Genomic DNA, 13,557 nt, shown 5'->3' with positions numbered 1-13,557 from the left:
GAAGCTAACACCTCTTTGTGCAACTGCTGAATAGAGCTGGGGGGGTTTTTGGCCAGGGTATCTCCTTCTGATGCCTTGCTAGTGCTGCAGAGGAATTAGTACTTACTGGCACCTGTTCATAAGACAGTGCTTGTCATGACTTGCATTTCCACTGCACCTTTCAAGCAGAAAATATTCCCAAATGTTTTTCATGGACTTGATTACACAAGAACTGGCTGTGTCAGAGAGTGGAATGCAGTTGTTTAGTACCCCACAGTAATGTCACGTAACAGTTGGAGGAATCTTTTTGTGGCTTTATGGGAAGAGATACCCCAGGAAATATGCGAGAAATAGTGGGATAAATCCTCCTAAAACACCCTTCTGCTGGCTTCTGTGCCACACACGTCAGAGTCTAGGAGCAGCCAGATAGTGATGCGGACAAGCTGGGCTAGAGAATTTGGTCACCTCTGAATAGTCAAGGGTCTCTGAGGAAAACAGAACCTTGTTCTATCCTTCCTTTTCCTTCTTGATTTATTCTCTCTTCTTTAGCTGGACAAAGGAACGTCGTGTCCTGCTGGTGATGTCCAAAGCAAAGAAGAAGTGGGTGTCTGTCCGACCACTGCCTTCCATCCGCAACTTCCCACAGCAATACGATGTAAGCCTCATGTCCTGCGTGGCCGGGTGCACCTTCCCCTTCCCTCCCAGCACAGTGCAGCACCTTGAGGGCAGGTTTCTTGTCAACCTGCTGGGAAGCAGGCAGGTGTTAGCTGAGGTGGGAGGCAGGAACGAACCGAAGGCAGTGAGATCACAAACACATCCAGCAAGAGGAGTGGAGCACAAAAAGGAGCAGGGCTTGTTTAAACCCCTCTGTGCGCATACCTGAGCTTCTGACGCTGCTGATAGTGCAGTCAGCATCTCAAGAACTGGCTGGCGCAGGGTTTGGGAACGAGATTTAAGTCTCCCCTCGGGTCAGGGTTTCTCAATGTGGGTAAGAAGCAAGACAGAGCACTTGAGAGAAGCCGATCCCTGCCTTTACTGTGGCTGTTCTGCTGATAACTGTGAAACTTGCTCACAATGTGTTTTGAAATCAAAATTAAGAACTCAGCTAAAAGCCCACACGCTGTGAGGAAAACTACAGCTGTCCAACCCCAGCCCAGAATGTGGTAACTGATCATTTCTCTTGCCCTCTCTTTTCCTTTCTCCCTAAAAGGAGAAAGCTGCTCTCCCTCCTACCACAAGGGATCTGCTGTCACTTAATCAATGTGCAGACACAAGGCCATGAGTGAAGCCTTGAGCGCTCTCCAGTTGCAGGCCTGTTATTAGAAGCTGGGAAGGGGAGGGAGCAGATTTGAGCAGGAGACAGGAGTCATTAGTCGCTGCTGAAGTAGGAGATAAGGCCAGCAGGTGAGTCACAGATCATGCAGCAAAGGCAGGTTGCCAGAGCTCCCACACAGCGCCGGCCGGAGAGGAACAGTGTTGTCTCTTCTTCCCAGTTGACATGGGCCAGCTGGTGTCCCCACTGCTGTCCTGCTTGATGACAGAAGTGGAGGAGAAGGGATGACAAGTAAACAGGATGCTTGGAAAGCTTCTTGTTTTTTCTAGCAATGAGGCTGTTGGGAACTGTGAGGCAAAATTGTAGTGTGTGTGCTTGTGGGGTCTAACCACCCCTTAAGGGCACTCTTAGCCGGGTTGGAGATAGCTGGAGAATGAGTCCTCTTTGGGGACCAGCAGGAGACAGTGTTGGGTCAATCCACTTGCGCCCTGCTCTCTCCCCCGGGACCGCTACTAAGCTAACCTGCGCCCCAGGAGAGGCCAGGTGCCAAACTGAGCTGCCTGTGTGTATATAGGGAAACCTTACCTTTCGTGTCATCAGGAGCTTCAGGAGAAGAAGCGTGAGTGGATGATGTATGACGTTTGCTACCTCTCTTGTGTGCAATTTCACACCCCTACTGGTTTTTTTGAACGCCTTTGAACTCCATCCCTCTAACAAGGAGGGTTTATGCAGACCCTGAATTTTGTTTTTTATCTTTTGACAGTTGTGTATCCATGCACAAAATGGCAGGAAATGCCAGTATGTGGGTAACTGCTCCTTTGCCCACAGCCCTGAGGAGAGAGAGATGTGGACCTTCATGAAGGAAAATAAAAGTGAGTGAGGGAAACATGGGTCAAGGAGTTTGGGGAGAGGGAAAGAGAACATTTGGGCGGTGGATGCAGGGTCTGTTAAGGCACACTGTCAACAATGGAGGCTGAGCCAGACAGAGCTCCTGCTACCCCAGACTTAGGTGGGATTTTGGCAAAGGTCTGTCTAGAGTAGCTTAGAGCTGCTCCTCTCTTAAACGTACCTATATATACCTTCAGTCCCATACACTGGGTCTCGCGCATGTCAGTCCCACGTCTTGCATTGCTCCATTGCTGCCCTCCCTCTCTGCGGCTCTGCAAATCCACCCTGTGCCATCCCTCCAGTTGCCTGTATTGTCCCAGGCCTGGATGGGTCTGGAGTTCCACCAAAGCACAAGTCCTGACCTATAGCTGTTTCTGTATCTTTCTTGTCTAGCTTGTATCTATCTTGGCTTTCTTGCCCAGTTCTGCTCGTATCCCTTGCTCCTGGGCTGTGGCACTCCCTGCTCGTGACATTGTATGCAAAGGGGTGGATTTGAGGTCTTGAACGAGAACGTTATTGGGTGGTGCCTTTGTGGAGAAGTCTATTGAAAATTAATTATATGGCCCCTACTTACCTTGTGAGGGAAACCTGGCGGGGGGACACTTGGGTCACAGTTGTCCTTCTCAGGATCTCATGATCCCACTCCCTGCAAGGCAGGGCCTCAAGCTGTTGCCCTGGTAATTCCCTGAAACTGCCTCAGTTGTTCCAACATCAGCTGGGCCCTATGGAGCTCTGTGCCTGTGCAGGCAGTGATGGGGCTGGTGGAGGCACCACTAGCTCTCTGACAGCAATCCTTTTTTACTCAGGCCAACAGCAAGCCAGGAGAAAAAACTTTTTTGCAGTGCCCAGTTGTCCAGGTGGTCATTTCTCTCTCTGTTGGGAGATCCTGGAAAGCCCCAAGTGTCTCAGGCCTGCACGGAGGTTATCTCTGGGTTTTGTGCTCAGGTGGAGGGTGTCTTTCTGCTGAGCCACATGCTGCTATTTGGTACATTTCAAGTCCTTCTGTTGCTCAGGCCTTTCGAGCACATCAGGCCAGTCTAGCTGTGATCCTTAAGCAGAAGGGTGAATCTTCAAATGACAGCGTTGTCGTTTTGGGAGAATTTGCATTAATTATCAACCCCCATTGCCTTGAGTTCAATTCCCCGTTTAGCAAGGAGTAAATCGCTACGGCATTGCACTTACAGCATCACATTGCTGTCTGCAACCACTTTGTGTTTCCTTCGCCTTGCTCACAAGTCGATCTTGGAAAGGCAAATATGTAGTCAAAGCTTCCAGCCAAAATTTCCCTTGCCACTAGCATTCTGAGTGAATTTTAAACCAAAAGCACCAAAAGACGTTGACTGCGCCCTTCTGGGCAGGCTGTGAACTTGGGTCAGACTAGCATTAGGTCCTCCTCCCTTCCTTAATACTTCCTGTGGCCAGCTCGCTTATGGGCTCTCCTCCCTCTTGAGTGCTGCGGATAACCATAGGTGTGGAGGAAAGGACTGGATCCAAATCCACCCCAGGGTCTTTGCGGTGGCTGGAGTGAGAAGTCTGCTGAGGTCAAGCAGAGCCAGGCTTGATCAAGAATCACCTTGTGGTGTGAAGTCCATGGAGATCCTGAAGCACGTTCCCTCTTTCTTGAGTACTTTGTGTAAGCTGCTATCACAGTTGCCCCTCGACTTACAGATGACACCTCCCCTGGCCAGGCTGTGTGAATTTGGCTCCTCTCCCCATGGCCCTCATTTGAGGAGGTGACACTGGGCCTCCTGAGCGCAGGCCTTCGCTCTAATTGCAGGTGTTGCTGCACTGGAGAGGGGAGGGAAGGGCTGCCCCAGTATTGGTCCTTTTCTCGTAGTTTGTGCACGGTGCGGGAGGTTGTCTGAGTGACTTCATGGGTCGCCTTTGTGCAGTACTAGATATGCAGCAGACCTACGACATGTGGCTAAAGAAGCACAATCCTGGGAAGCCTGGAGAGGGGACACCACTCACGTCGCGAGAAGGGGAGAAACAAATCCAGATGCCCACAGACTATGCTGACATCATGGTAATAGCTGATCTCTTGTCCTTCCTCCCTCCTCCTCTTCGGCGCTGCCAGCCTGCACCTCTCCTGTGCTGCTAGCAGAGACTGAGTTCCTCTCCTGGGAAAGAGCTTGTGCTAATATATGTTAAATTGACAGCTGGGAGCAGCACAGCGAGGGCAGCAGAGATGAGGTGGGAAGGGATTGACCCACTCAGCAAGGCTCTGCTGAGGCTTTTCTGTTAATCCTGGAGTAACAGGATTCTGTTAATCCGTAGAAGTGTACTTCAGATTCCCATTTGCATGGGTCCAGCCTCTTCCCAGGGTCCCTGCTTGCTCTTGGGAAAGCTGGCAAAGCCATTGCTGGCCTGTTGGAAAAGGGAGGAAGGCTTGGAGGAAAAGAGCACAGAGCACAGAAGCCTGGGAAATCTGCATGCAGATGTGTCTCCTGAGCCCAAGGATAGTCGCCGGCATCAGGACTCGTGCTCCTGAGGAGTCCTGCATGGCCTGTGCTCCTCAGTGCCCTGCAGCTGGACTCTACAGGCTATGTCAGTTTACTGAGCTGTCCTGTCCTCTGAAGCTTAGTTTGAGCTGTAGATAGGCCTACACAGAGCACCTCTTCTGCTCCCCCTTAGTGGCAGCACAATGCCCCTGAAGATGACATGTCAGGGAAGTAGGGGAGGCCATAGACTGAGAGCGGAGCATCCAGGGTGCTCTGAGAAGAGCAGGGGAGAGGGAATGCCAACATGGGGAAGGCTGATGGGCATCAATATTAATGCACTGACTGGCATGTCTGCACCGATTAGATGGGCTACCACTGCTGGCTCTGCGGGAAGAACAGCAACAGCAAGAAGCAATGGCAGCAGCACATCCAGTCAGAGAAGCACAAGGAGAAGGTCTTCACCTCAGACAGTGACTCCAGCTGCTGGAGCTACCGCTTCCCCATGGGCGAGTTCCAGCTCTGCGAAAGGTACTGCACGTGCTATCTCATTTCCCTTGCGTGCTGCTGCTGCAGGGAAGGGGGAGACTGGCCCAGGGCCTCCATCATCCCTTCTCCTTCTCCTTCTCCTCTTCCCTCTCTCATGGAGTCCCCAGGGGCTTCAGCTCGGAGGAGCGGTGGGACAAGCTGCCAGTCGGGGGTGACAGTGAGGCTCTGCTGCCAACAACAGAGATGCTCAGCCACACTACTTGATGGTTTAAAAAAAGAAAAAAAAATCCCTGAGCATGTGTCTTTAGAAAATGAGAGGGAACTTCATGTCTGCACCTGTGTCCTCTGTAGCCAGGATCCTCTCATCTCTCTCAGTCTAAACAGTGTCTATTTGGCCCAGTTCTTGTGGGAATCCCAGGTGCTTTATTAAGTGGTTCAAATGTCTCACACCCTCTGAATCAGTGCCTTGAGGTGTCTTCAGAAGGCTTACGATGGCTAGAAATGCCATTTTGGTTAGAGAGATGGCTGTGTCCCTCGTGGCTGTTTAGAGTTACATAGCATTTCCTCTCTTGTGTAGTTGTTTCTTCTCATGCCTGCTGGTCCAGTTCCAGCTCACGTCATTTCTGTTGACTAAATGCCCCCATAGACTGTTCATTGCCCTGTTTCTGTGCCCAGCCTCCATGTTGCCTCCCTCTGGCTGCACACTGATTGTAGGAGAATCATCTCTCCCTTAGAAGGGAGAGTTTGCAGCGTATTTTGGTGGGACCCAGTCGAGCATCGCACATGGGGAGCTCAAAGCCCTGCCCTTGCAGGGGTAGCCTCCTGAACGGTGCTCCTTATGCTGGCAGGTTTCAGAAGAGCAAGGCCTGCCCTGAAGGAGAAGAGTGTCGCTATGCTCATGGCCAGGACGAGCTGACGGAGTGGCTAGACCGGAGAGAGGTGCTGAAACAGAAACTGGCCAAAGCCCGCAAGGACATGCTGCTGTGCCCCAGGGATGACGACTTCGGGAAATACAACTTCCTATTGCGGGATGGCGTATAGTAAGGGTTGGGGGGAGCCTGTCAGCTAGAGAAACACGGGGCAGGTTTTCTGAGAGTGGCAGTAGCAGGGAGAGTGAGATCCATATCTCGCAAAGAGAACTTTTTCTTTTCTTTCGTTTTAAGATTACGAGACGATGATTTATTAGTGGTGAATGAAATCGTGAATTTGATTCTCCTTGGCCAGCGAACGCCGTGCTCACTGAGTTCGTGTTCCATCTTCTCTCTCTTACCCCTCCCAGTTCCTCTTCCTCTCCATCTTTCTGTTTTCTCTGCCCTTTATTTAAGGAATGAATTCTGTCTGTACTGGGGTGCGAAGTGGAAAATTTCTCCTTGTCATTCCCCTGCCCTTCAATTCCAAGTGTGGCTGCAGAGGTCAGGAGGACAAACAGGGAGGGAAAGCTGAGAGAAAGAGCTAGACATCTGGTAAAAGGGTGACCATGAAGTTTGTGTGCTCCTTTTTTCAGAGCTGCAGAGCAAGCCCCGCTTACACGGCTGCAAACTGGCCCACTCTCCTGGGAGTTCAGTACCAGAAGAATTGGGAACTGAGATGCAGAGGAGGGAAGTCACTAGATTGGCTTAAAACATCAGGGCTTAAGCCCCTGCTATATATGTTCCCCTGAGGCATCAGCTGGAGCTGAGGAAGGTATGAGCCATTTGGTGTAGAGCGTAGCAACAGTATGCTGCAGTGTTGCAGCAGTGGGAACTTAATGGTAGGTGACTTTAGCCTGTTTTGATTGACTGTACCCCCCGAGGGGTCAAAGTAACTGATGACCCCTCCCTCGTTAGGTATCTTTCTCAAATATGCAACAGATATTGGGGGTTGGTAGCTTTGGTTTAATTTTTTGGCTGATGTGACTGGTGCAAATAAGACTGAAGCCATCTAGAAGGTGTAGTGGAGAGCGTGGCACACTGTGGCACTGTACTCCATGCTGGAATATCAGTCAGGAAAAAAGGCTGTAACCAAAAGGAGCCTGTATTTCTATGTCAGCTTCTGTCCTGAAGAGAGGGAGGGAGGTAATGGGGTTCCCTTCTTGCTCTTTAAATGGTGGGTGTGTGTAACTGGTTATTTAGAGCTATGTTGTTTCCTGTGCTGCCAGAGGAACCGGGTAGGAGTCCATTTGAAAGGACAGTGTTAAGCAGCCTGGGTCTAACACAGAGGGCTTGGCTCTGGCGACGCTTTGCTGCAGGGAATCCAGCTGGAAGTCACTTACAGGTGCTGGGGCTGGGGGTGCAGCCCCCTCCTCCTCTGAGCTGGGGCCGGGAGCTGGCAGGCACACAGCGCAGCAGTGGGGAGAGCGAGCCAGGATGCGGCCCTGGGCAGGGACCATGGCTGCGGGCAGAGGGCAAGCAGCACAGCAGGACCCAGCTGTGCACCTGCTCCTGTCCCGCCTGCCATGCGCTCTGCGGTGAAACAGGCCAGGTCAGCCCTGACAGGGAACCAAGGAGGCTGAACTCTGGGCCAGGACTTTTGGCTTTCATAAAGGCAGCGGTGAGAGGCAGTACTTCTCCGTATGCCAGCCTTGTTCTTTCTGGCAGTCCCATCCCGTAAGCGGTAAACGTGTGTCCTTGTCTCTCCTCTCTGACTGCAGCCCGATGGTGCTCTGCAGTTTTGTATGCATGGATGGCACCATCCACTCCAACACAAATACATCTCCCTCTCTGCCTTTGTGGGTGATGTCTTTCTGTATGGAGTCTCCCAGAACTGCGTGTGGTGGTTTGGCGTTGCTGGGTCCCTTTTCTCCCTCCCTGCTCCAATATCCTTGGGATCCCCAGCTTCAAGAGAGGGCGGATGTGGAAATATGCAGGTGCTGTGGGGGCAGCTGGCACCTTTCTAATAGCTGCCTCAGCTCTGCCGGCGTAGTTATGGCCCAGGAGCAGGGTGAGCTGCGTTCTGGTCTTGGGTCTTTCCAGTGATATTGTGCGCTCCAAATAACCAGTGCCTCGCAGCTTGTTTCCTCTCTTGTAAAATGTAGATGGCGTTTACTGGTGTGGTATGAGCTTCCCTTCTTGGCTGTACAACACTTTGGGGTCTGGCCTGGAAGGAGCCAGCACTGTAACATCTGCTGATATACTGGTGGCTTATGATAGATCTGTGAGAAGAGGGAAGTGGTTATTCTCACCTCTGACTGCATGCAGGGAGAAGGAAGAGATGTGGAAGGATCCTTATTGCCCGTAGCACTGCCAGGCATGACAGTTTTTGAGCAGACAGGTGCTGTATTTTCTCCTCTGCCCTTTGTTGTAGCTGTCTGGATCGTACTTTCTCCTGGTGCTCTTTGTGCTGAACTGGTCAACTTTATAAACTGTGAGAGCTGGGGAGGAGGAAGTAGGCATCAGCTTCGGGATTATCTTGTTCTGTTGTTCTTGGACAGAGATGCCAAGGAAGCGAATCTGGATTGGGGAATGTTGGAATGTGTTTTTATTTTTAAGACAAATCCGCATCTCTAGTGTCACTCTAGCGTTCGCTGCACCATGGTTTCTAATACAATAACTTGTTTAGGTTACTGAGCAGGTTGCTTTCCCCTCTCCTTGTCTCTTGGAGAGCTCAGGCGCTCGGCGGGCCCTCCACCCCACCCTGACGGAGGTGCAGAGCGGGGCCGAGAGGAGGGGAGGGCGAGCATGCCTTAGGCGAGGGAGGCCCACGGTCAAGGGTGTTGCATTGAGTATCTCTTTTTGTTTCCCTGATATGATAACCTGGTCTGTGGTGTTGCAGTACTTTGTCACCAGACTTGTTTTAGTGTGTATATATGTGACCCCTCCCATAAAGCATATATACACAGGTATTAAATATATTGCTCTATATAATATTATATGTGTGTGGTATCGAAAGAATCTTTTTAATGAGGGTAAAGGAAAAGGACTCGGGCAAGGAAACGCAGCATCTCCGGTTTAAATATGAAAACTTTTATTTGGGTTAGGGAAAGGGAATTATTAAAGAGGGGAGGGTTTTATATAGATAGGTATAAATTTTGAGATGGGACAGGTTTCCCTGTTCATGCTTTTGAAAGCCCCCTGGGATGTCCTTGCAGTCCCATCTCGGTGAAAGAGTATTATACCGCTAAGCTTGTGAATAAAGTTTTAATGGTAAGTCTTTTGCTTATGTTATTTAAAGGGACGTTGTGAAAGGCAGGAGGCTTCACACTTGACTTTCCAGGCTCGCTTTATGAAGTCAAGGGATTTTCTTTGGCATGTTATGTACTCTCACCAGAAATGCTCAAGAGCTAACAGCTCTACAGCAATTAAACCACAAGTAAGTTGTAGGACTGTTTCAGTGGTGCATTCATGAGACCCTGCAATAACTCTCCCTTTTCTGTATTCATGTAAGAGGAGAGGAAAATTTTGCGATGCAGAACCAAATCTGAGGGTAATTAACAAAAGAAGTCATGTTTTAATTTTATAGCATTAGAAGAAAATCTCCTGTCCCTTAAAATAACCACACATACACTCACATGAAATAGACTTTGATTTAGCTCAGCTTATTAAATGCTGAAGGACTTAGTGAAAATCCTTTCCCATATCCTGGGAGGGATTTATATGACGCTGGTGTTGGAGCTAACATGACTTTTATGGGGGAAGAGGAAAACCAAAAATACCCTACTTAGTTTGTATGAAATTGTATGTCAAAAAAGGATGGGTTTTAGCAAGTGAAAGGAGAAGATAGCAAGGGGATGCTGCAGTTCTGAGCTGGATAGTAATGATTTCGAGTCCTTTAATACGTCTTTGTATTAATATAATTTAAGAATACCACGCTTTACTATTAAAAAAAAACTTAGTATCTTTCATAAGGTCTAGTATCGGGATAATAATGTAGATGTTTTAACAACATTTTTGGTTTTGTTCTTAAATAAAAAACAAACCTGCTTCTTTTAGCCTTTGTAATAGAAAATAAAAGTGTGCACTTTAAACCCTCTCCTGATATAGAGTTTGCATTTTTCAAATAGCCCACAATGGCTTTATCCAGGTTTCAGATTTCCCTACTCTAATGAGGAAAACAAAGGTGGAAGAAAAAGGGGACTTCAGGCATTGAATCGATTACATCTCGTACCATCCTTCAGTATAATCTACTACTCTTGTTGAGTGGAAAATTGCATGTGTGTGCCTGTGTATATAAACAGATGTGCTGTAGTTCTTCATCAGACCCGCAGTTCTTGGGTTAAAGATTTTAAGATTTTTGTTTCTGTCCCCCAAGCACCAGGAACCTCTTAATACAGACTCTGTATTAACACACAGATCCAGGTATTTGGGTAACGTGTGTTTTGAAACCTCCGGTAATCAGGTCTTGTAATCACCTCAGTCCAAAGGTTGTTCTCCTGTATAGACTGGTCTGTTAAAACAGGGTCAGCCCATTCTTTTGCCTGACAGAGTGCACTCTGCCAGGGAAGATGCCCTTAGTCTTACCCAACACGTCTCATGCAGCTCAGGCTGTGAGAAGTATCTCTGCAGATTCCTGGAGAGGATGCTGTGTGGTAAGGATCACACCTGGGGCAAGAGGTCAGTGTGAAAACATTTGTTAATAACACTTCTTTCACTAATCTGTCCTGATGCATGTTACTCTGGGATTCCCAATGAAGCCAGCATGTGGCGGGACAAGGAAGTCCCATAGGGACACCCTACTACTGCTGTATAAATTGCTAGAGTGACCAGAAGGTCATATTCAGTGAGACCTGAGCAGAGGAGGGTTGTTATGTGTCTCCCTGCTGTGCTTGGATACAAACAGGACAACTCAGGTCTTTCTGGTCTAAGGAGGAGATGTCTGAATGTAAGCTTGTAGCGCAGAGGGAATGAGGAGCAAGATGCAATTTCAAGGTTCATCTACTGAGCGTTTGCACATACAACTTGAGAGGTGTTAGTTTTTACCCTCTGCAGAGTTACTGTCTCCTATATCTGTCCGTCCAGTTCTGACCTCTTGGGCTGTGGTGCTGCAGGATACCTGCTCCTGCCGGGGCCAGCGTTGTTCTCAGGACAGATGAGAGGTGAGTGATACAGCCTGCAAAGGGATGGCCGAGGAATGGCTGAGATCACTGACACCCAGCCTCTTCGTTTTGAGGAGTAAGTGTGCAGAGGGGTGTATATCTTCCTTCACCCAGTCTCCTTGCTGACCTGTCCAGTGGTCTCCTGTGGACCCTGGCAGCTGTCCAGCAATTGTTCTCCTTGGATTTCCCCATCCTGCTTTAAATGCCTTAGTTTATTGATACTCTGCATCTTCTGGGCTCTGCCCCTTGCCAAGGGTCTGGTAAAGCAACTCTGGTTTGTTCAGAGAGCTCCCAAAGCGGGCTCTGCCCAGGCTCGCAGAGTGTTTCAGGAGCAGGGAAATACACAGGGGCAGCTCTAGGTGTCCTTCCTGCCCAGAGCAGCACAACTTCTGGTGGTGATCCAGCCTCTCACGTTACCTCCCTGCTTAGCACCTAGATTTTTGGTAAATGGCACCTCACAGGGGAAGGCCACGTGCGGAGGAGAAGAGCTGCCGTGAGCCCAGCTGCCACGTGAGCGCCCCAAGGAGGGGGGGAGGTCTTGGGGTGGGGGGGAAGCAAAGCTCATTAGCTTTTGGCACTCATTTGGGGCAATTAGTTTTTAGAAATCCTTTTGCCTTGGGCAGGAGGTGCAGGTGGTTCCTTTTGCGGAGCTGCGCCGCTTGGGGGATCCCGGGCACTGTGAGCGGGACCCGCTCGCCACGGCAGGCACCAGTCCCGGCTGCCGGGACTTGTTTGCAGCAAAAGCAAGCTGCCGGCTGCCTCAGATGAAGGGTCACAGCTGCAGCAGGGAAGGAGCGAGAGCCTGTGGGCCCTCTGAGGGCCGTGCTGGGGCGAGGATCCGGCCGCCCTGCTGCAGGGGTGCTGGCGGAGGGGTGGGCTGAGCGAGGGGCGCTAGGGGTGAGCCTCGTCCTCCATCCTTCCTGCCCGTCCTTCCTTCTCCACTGCGCGGTCGCTGGGAGTGGGGCTAACCTCAACCATCCCTGCAGCGCCACGCCGAGCTTTCAAAGGAAGGGATTACGAGGTGGCAAAGGGTCTTCTCCGACGTGAGGGCTATCTCCCAGTTCCTGTCAGCAGCCCGTCGCTGGGGATTAATGCTTAATTCTCTGTCTGCATTAAACCTGGCTCTGGCCCGTGCCTGTTGTGACAGGACTAATCAGTTCAGCCGTAGCCTTTTCTGCTGGGCAAAGCTGCAAAGGAGAAGGCTGCTCTTCCCCCGTTCCTTTTTTTTTTTTTTTTTTAGTTAAGCCTTTCTTTAATGGCAGCGAAAGGCACGAGAGAGTACAGCTTTAGGGGTCACGCTCCCTGTCCCTTCTGCAGTACAAGAGGCACAGGCCAGCCCTCCGCTCCGTAGCACACATGCCTGCTTGAATATGTACATATACATGCGTATGCATGCTATACTCTGCCCTGGGAAAAGGCAGCCCTTTCAGAGGTGAGAAGGGGGCTCAGTGCAAGGCCTGGTCAAGCCTGAGCGTCCGTGCTGCACATTGCCACCGTCAAAAGTATCCGAGGGGTTGTACGGCCCTCTTTCAGATGCCAGGTTAGGTCTTCAGCGACTCAGCCAACGAAGAGCTCCCACCCTGCTTTTAACACACTCAGCTGTCCAGCATCCTATGTTGGCTTCTTTGCTCCTTCCCCACCTCCTTTTCTTTTAAAGTAATCTCTGCACAGCGGTGGCTGCAGACCCACCTGCTCTAGCCGCAACCTAGAGCTCTGGGTGCTCTTGCAGTTCTGCCCACGCCCGTCATTGCTAGGAGCAGCATTTCGACCCCACAGAAAAAGAGGTGCTGGGATATGGGGCAAGCGTCCTTTTCGGAAAGACCATAGTGAAACAACCTGCCACCTCTGGCCAAGGTGACAAAAATCCCCTATCAAGTCCAACGCGCTATGCAAATAAATTGGTAAATCCTCCACTGGGATCTGTCATTGGAGTCTGTTTTTATTTGTCCAAGGAGCTAGTAAAAGAACAAGTAAAATTACAGATGTGTGGAATGAGGCAGTGATTGATCTCCAGCAAAAGGTTTGCCTGGATAAAAGGAGAAAGAAGAAACCGCTTGCCCCTCTGGGTTTAGTGTGAGAACTGGGCCTGGAGCCTTCACAGAGACCATGAGCAGCAAGTCTGATTTGTTGGTCCTGCAGCAGCAGATGTCCCTGTATGAGGCAATATGGGCATTTCCAAATAAGGGCTGTGCAGCCAAAGGAAATGGTCTCAGGTGATTGAAAAGGAAAAAAAAAAAAAAAAGGCTGTTTTGAGAGCAGCAAGATTGGTAAAGCTTCTACAGGTTTCTACAGATTTTTGTTCTTATTTCTGGATATACCTCAGTGCAGTAATTTACCTTCTCCCTTGCCACACAGTCCCCTCAGTACTGCCAGCTTCTGCCTGTCCCCTAGCTCTTGGCTGCTGGGGCAGCACATGCTTTGGGGTCCCAGCTACTAATGTACACGCCTCAAAAATCAAACAGAATAACAGCAGGTTTTCC

At 50.1% G+C, this 13,557-nt stretch overlaps 1 protein-coding gene across 16 annotated transcripts in view; it reads left to right on the top strand.

Annotated features, from left to right (window-relative positions):
* The window catches only part of ZC3H7B (zinc finger CCCH-type containing 7B), a 53,376-nt gene that overhangs the window by 38,340 nt on the left and 1,479 nt on the right, over nt 1-13,557 (top strand). For 11 of the 16 annotated variants that reach the window (XM_068941017.1, XM_068941011.1, XM_068941008.1 and 8 more), the window contains 5 exons: nt 529-634; nt 2,016-2,124; nt 4,033-4,166; nt 4,946-5,109; nt 5,916-10,014. In XM_068941017.1, the coding sequence (XP_068797118.1) occupies nt 529-634; nt 2,016-2,124; nt 4,033-4,166; nt 4,946-5,109; nt 5,916-6,108 (706 nt within the window). In that variant the 3' untranslated portion in view covers nt 6,109-10,014. Of the gene's footprint in view, nt 1-528; nt 635-2,015; nt 2,125-4,032; nt 4,167-4,945; nt 5,110-5,915; nt 10,015-13,557 lie in introns of those variants that run through there. The other 5 variants (XM_068941040.1, XM_068941035.1, XM_068941029.1 and 2 more) reach the window with 1 other exon arrangement.

Source organism: Struthio camelus, chromosome 1 (genome assembly GCF_040807025.1).
Source record: "Struthio camelus isolate bStrCam1 chromosome 1, bStrCam1.hap1, whole genome shotgun sequence".
Taxonomy (NCBI): Eukaryota; Metazoa; Chordata; class Aves; order Struthioniformes; family Struthionidae; genus Struthio; species Struthio camelus.
Note: the sequence above shows the minus strand (reverse complement) of the source record. Positions and strands in the feature narration are given on the sequence as shown.